The following is a 6002-nucleotide window of genomic DNA, read 5'->3' as shown; positions in this document are numbered from 1 at the left end:
AGACGGGCTCTGGAGACGGGGACCTGGGGGAGGGGAGGGGGAGAGAGTACAGACAGACAACCGTTAATATCTCCAACTAGATGTAGAACTAAGACCATTGACAATCATACACAAGTTTCCCTATGTCTAACTAAGCCTTGAATAACATTGTTACCAAGAAACCTTTTTTTTAAGGAACACTTGATAATATCATGGTCATGTCCCCGTGCCACTTCTCAGTGAAGGGGAGGCAAGAGAAACAATGGTTACGGTAAGCAGATGGTCACACTGGGGAAAAACAAATAGTCATCTCTCATAGGGATGGCTATGTGATAGCTATTTGGCTTTACTTCCTGCATTCTCAAAGGGACATTTGCTGCTACTAGTCTGTAGCGTTTGACTGGCCAATTGGTTTCTGGGATTTTATACACGTCTGAAATGGGGACATATCACCTTGCGATATGTAATAAAGACTATTCTGAAGGGGCAACCACCACTTCAACAACTAAATCTATCTAGACAGAATTAATCCTGCATACCGGATGTAAAGTGAAAGGGGTGGGCAATAAAAAAAAATAAAAAAAAGGTGCTGCATTCCTAAAGGAACCGCTGGCTTTGGGAGTAAGACGGTGCCATAATGGATGCCGAGGTGGAGAGGGTGTTTAAGCCAGGTCCATACCTTCCCCTTGGATGGAACACCTGAAAACCTGTTTCGCTGCGTTAAAGAGGCTCTGTGCTTGAAAAAGGTTAAGGTGACAAGGGGTAATTTGGGGTTAGAGAAAATGAATTATGATTAGACGTTAACCCTTTTAAATTGTGTGCTCTCCCACAAGTGAGAGCTAACATCTGGTCGATGAACATTTCAGGAGGAAAAGTAGAAAAATATAGGAGGTTTCTCTTTTTACATCTTGAAATTTCCACTGCGGACAACCTGAAACACTCCCGTTATTTGTTGGGAGTGGAGGAGTGACGTTATTAGCGTCCTGGGATGAGCTTTTTGTTGTTGTCGCTGTGGAAATGTCTGATTAGGATAATGAAACTATGTAAAGTACAGACAACAGGGACTGTGGCCAACAAAGCGATATCAACCTCACACTCATAAAAAGAACATTACATTTCTTGCTGGAATAATAGATGCTTATGCAGACTACTAAAGCGTCAGAGCCGGTCTGTGTCATTCCGGAATAGTCAGGATCAGAGGGGTTCTCCTCCAGAGCCCCAGAGTTCCACCTGGAATACTTTGGAACCCCCTGGGCGGAATGACCTGAAGTCTCATTATGGAAAACCCATTAATGACCATGGAAAAACATCCAACGGTTAAAAGTTAATTTGTCAGGTTTCTGGTGGACTCTAAATGGTTGGACCACTTGAATTGACGAGACGAGTCAAGACCAGGGCAACACATCAGGATTTTTAGTCATGTCAAGCAGAAGCAGGTTATTCTAAAGAAACCTGTTACTGAAAACTAAACTTGTCCTAGTTGTTCATTTAGCAATCTGTATATCATTATATAACTAAGATGCTAGACCTTCTAATTCCCTTTACCTTACAGCTACATGACTAGTCAAGGAGACTGAAATATGCATTCTGACAATCAATAAAATCTCAATTATTATCAACCATAAGCTGCTAATCAATAATAAGATTAACTTAGATTCATAAGTATTGCCCCAAACCTGCATTGTTGAAGAAAATTACTCCATCAATGACGCATTATTAAAATGTCACACACACAGTCGACATCTGAGTTGACAGAATGGCTAAATCAGGATGCATATGCAATAAGAATAAGACACTACATATGATTAAGATAGATATAAGAGGTTACAGCTAATGCAGTGGGATATATATATATATATATAGTGTGATATATTCAGAATGAGGGTAATTGTATTTTGACAGATATGATTAGTAATAATGCCATTTGTCAGGAGACAATGATGCCATTTAAGTAGAAGAAAATCATTGTGGACTATTAAGAACAATAGAAACTTATGAGGCTAATTTAGATGGGTATAAACATCAGCTGGAAATGCTTGAAGAACACCAAGTTCACTGGAGAGGTGACCATGGTAACTTCACAGCACACATTAACTAAGAGCCCATAAGGTTTCTATAACCATCACTTTTTCGTAATTCCGATTTAGATTGCCCAATTCATAATTGAATATCTACATCTAAAAAGTTTAGACGTCACACTGAAAGGTAATACTTCAAAATGTATTCAGAGCCAAAAGCTTTAGTCACCCTGGAAGTTGTGACTATAAGTAGGCCTTCCCTGTGTACTACTGAAGAAAATAATATAAACTGAGAAACTTAAGCTACTATGCTACAATATGGCTCTACCACTACTGAATGGCTACTAAACCTACCACACTTCAAGACCTAAAGCATCTTCTGAAAATTATGTGTCATTTCACCAAAGACCAACATTCGGCGTCAAAAGAACAAGGTAGAGAAAATGTTACTGTTCGTGGGTTTAAAACTTTTCCCGACCTGTCCTCAGGGTTAACAGGGATTCCCAGGTCTCCTGTACGCAGTTTACGAGTCAGGTCTTCAATCTGCAGTTGGACTGGAAGAATTCAGGTTAGGAAAGAAAAACAAGAAGGGTGGAGAGAAATGTAGTTACCACCATAACATTCATCTGGAAACAGTGCATTCTAAAATCAGAGCACGGTCTCATTTGTTTAAAGAGGCAAAAGACATGATTACAATGAATGATTAACCATTAACATTAACACACAAGGGGAATAAAGTATACTTATGAATTCCAGCAAATATTCTACAACAGTAAAACCCTTCCTTATTTCCGGGGGGGACATGGATGTACCGAAAGGACCATGCAAATAGAGCCAATTCATTGAACAGAAAGTGAACTGTCATCATCAGGGAACAACAAGATCCAGGACGTGTTTTACATATGCAAGGATGTTATGCATGTACATATGAAAAATTTGGCATCCCATTAATGAAGGAAGGGTTTATATGTACAGCAACATTTCAGTGTCATTAGAGCAGGGTTCCATTCAATGCCTGCCAGCATAAATTAACCACATTCCAAACCCTATTATTTGCATTTAGATTAATTTCAATTTGTAATATCATAATAATAATAAGTGATATTTGTTATATGATGGTAGTTAATTGCGGCTTCATCATAAAAGGGAAACCTGATTCACAAGTAGTCCTAACACAATATAACATTAATAAAGTTCAATGAGCCAATAAAGAGTCACTGTCTGTACACCTGTGACTCTACAGCCAAGGGGCTATTGGTTATGTAAAATAGGAAGGAACAAAAATAAATCACTCATCACATGCACATTTCTGTATAGGAGTCATGACCAAATGTAACCCAGTGCCCCCAACCTCCATAAACTCCCACCCCTTCATGACAAGATTCAACAATGATTCAACTACGAAGTCTCTGGTTTCATTGAGAAACGACACCAGAGATGAATACAGCCCCTGTGAATTGATATTTCACTGCTATTTCATCTTACACGCTTCCAACAAATCCCATTGGACTTTTTGTGTGGTTCTTGTGGTGAATGAACAAAGGAAAAATTAAAAATTACAAACAGAAGGTAGGCACAAATGAATGTTTACATACCAAGGAAGACCAACCATTAACAATGACTCAACGACATCAATAACCCATTCTGTAATTGACAAGTAGACAGACTCAACCGAAAGTTGCCTTCCACTTTATCCAAACCCCTCCAAATGAGACACATACAGGTTGGAGAGGTTGGATCAGGGGGCGCCGGTGGAGAAGTTGTTGTGAGCGGTTAAGTGCCTTGCTCAAGGGCACAACGGCAGACAATGGCATCTAGGATTAAATATCTGCCACTCTAAGGCCTGTTTGGTGGTGTTACACTGCTGCTGGAAGGCATTTAAGGTCAAGATGACCGTTTCTTAAACGAATTTTATCTTAAAACATCCAAATTAGTGCCTATTTGAAAGGATGCACAGGAAATGAGTCTGAAGTTTTGCCATTGAAGTAGGATTGCTCATACCTTAAACTCACATGTATGAAATCAAGGAATATTTTAGCATGTCACAAGGACAACATTTGTAGATCCCTTCATGCCAAGGGACATTGACACCTTTCTGTTTTGCTAATGGATGTCCAGTGGTATGCAAACCTTGATGCCACAAAAAACATTACTGTACCTCCTTAGGACAAAGGCCTTCCTTTGCACTCCACATCCACAAGTTAGTATACTCAGTTGTTTAAAATACTGAATTTCGTTAGGTAGAGCAATATGATTTCACATTATAGCTTGAGTTGCTACATTTTAAAAGTTTTTTCTATGTATTGGCAAATACTGTACTAGAATCACCTTCAACGTAAATCAACCAGTTCGTGGTTATGCACCAGTCAGGACTTTGCTCTCCCAAATTGGGTATATGTGCGGTGAGTGACTCAACGTGCCCTGTTTTCTGATTCAATAAGCTCTAACTGATGAAATTCAGCAAACATGTCATTAACTACGGATAACATTTCAATATGCAAAACGTGAAAAAAATACATGGCAATTGGATTTCACAGGGACATGTAAAGAACCAGGCAGTAAATCTAAACACTACCTAGTACAGTTTACAGTACAGTTCTGTTATACAGTAGTGGAGAAGTTAGCTAGTTACCTATATAGGCCTTCTCCTGATCCCGAGTCAGTCCAGGCGGGATGACGGTGGGCATACCAGGAATGACTGTCTTCTGGTCGGGTGTTTCACTACTCCAGCGGCTCCTTTTCCTGGCTTTTTTCTGACCGAAGTCTGACAAATGAGAAAGAGGAGGGTATTCTCAACGTGGATCTTACACATGTTGACTGATAATGTACAATTTACGATACCTAAGTAGTTTGTTTGCTAACTAAACGTTTGCTACTGCTAAATGGCCAGCTAACGTTGAACCAGTTATAACTAATATTTGGTTTAACGTTACGTCGTTAGCTAGAACCCTGTTCACTTCACTTGGCACATATTACTTATATTACTAATGTACGAAGTGTATTTCACATTACAATGATTAGTTAGCTACCTTTCTGCGTCTGAAACATCTATAATGTTGGCTAGTTAATATGGGGTGTTAGCAAGCTACGTTTGCTGCTCAACCCACAACACATCAGCCTCACGCACACAGCCCTACACTGTGCAGGCCTTTCTCCACGTTGTTTAGCTTGCTAGTTAGCCTAGCTTACCTGACTGAGACTGCATTCCGGCTCCTTGGGGTGGTTGTGGCGGGGTGGGAAAAGCAGCCACCGCAGTAAACACCGGGTGAGCTTGCGGGAAAGAGACGTTTGGAATTGGTGGCTGGAAATTCGGTAGCGAAGGAAAGGACACAGGAGGCCCGGGTGGAGGCATAAACCCCGCACCAGGCCCGGAATCAAAGCCTCGTTTAGCGCCAATACTCGGGTGCAGCTTCCCTAGAGGGGTTGCATTTGCTCCCGTAGCCATTTCCAAATGTTCTCTGTTGTTTCAAATGTAGGTGTATCAAATTAAAGTAGGCTTCCAAAGCGTGTAAATAGATGAAAAAAAAAATATTACATTGAACGACATCCACAACGTTCTCCACTCGAGCTGGGGCGTACAAGATGGCGCACGGCGGAATATCACAAAGGAGGATACCGAGAAACTCTACAGCAAAACTCTGCTATTGGTGTAGAGCAGTGTCAGCCTAAACGTTACGCGTTTCATTGGATAAAAATAAGGGTCAGTCTGCCATTCCTTAACTTCCTCGAAAAGCGATTGGACGCTTACCATGACAATCATTGGGCCACACTCTTTGATTGGGTCTTGAATTTTGGTGTCTGCCTACCATCACCTTTTTTGCTTCTGACGACCACCATAAGTGTTGAGCGGTGAAAAAAATAAACACTGACCAAAGAAAATGTAAATAGCATGATTTCATGCATTCCTACGCATTTTGACATGGCTAATGCTGTGTTCTTATGCTCAAACATAAAATCAATGGGGGCCTGATTGTCTAGCTTTTATTTTGTTGATTGTACATTTTT

General features: G+C 40.4%; 1 protein-coding gene across 2 annotated transcripts in view; it reads right to left on the bottom strand.

Moving 5' to 3' along the window:
• Positions 1–5577, bottom strand: part of LOC121571111 (splicing factor 1) — a 14382-nt gene extending 8805 nt beyond the window's left edge. Inside the window, exons 1-4 of one of the 2 annotated variants that reach the window (XM_041882415.2) lie at positions 5187–5577; positions 4630–4761; positions 2476–2551; positions 1–23 (exon numbers count right to left, since the gene is read on the bottom strand). The exon at positions 1–23 is cut by the window's left edge and continues 130 nt beyond it. In XM_041882415.2, the coding sequence (XP_041738349.2) occupies positions 1–23; positions 2476–2551; positions 4630–4761; positions 5187–5442 (487 nt within the window). In that variant the 5' untranslated portion in view covers positions 5443–5577. Of the gene's footprint in view, positions 24–2475; positions 2552–4629; positions 4762–5186 lie in introns of those variants that run through there. The other variant, XM_041882416.2, reaches the window with a different exon arrangement.
• Positions 5578–6002: the final 425 nt, after the last annotated feature.

The sequence above is a fragment of the Coregonus clupeaformis genome, chromosome 8 (genome assembly GCF_020615455.1).
Source record: "Coregonus clupeaformis isolate EN_2021a chromosome 8, ASM2061545v1, whole genome shotgun sequence".
Taxonomy (NCBI): Eukaryota; Metazoa; Chordata; class Actinopteri; order Salmoniformes; family Salmonidae; genus Coregonus; species Coregonus clupeaformis.
Note: the sequence above shows the minus strand (reverse complement) of the source record. Positions and strands in the feature narration are given on the sequence as shown.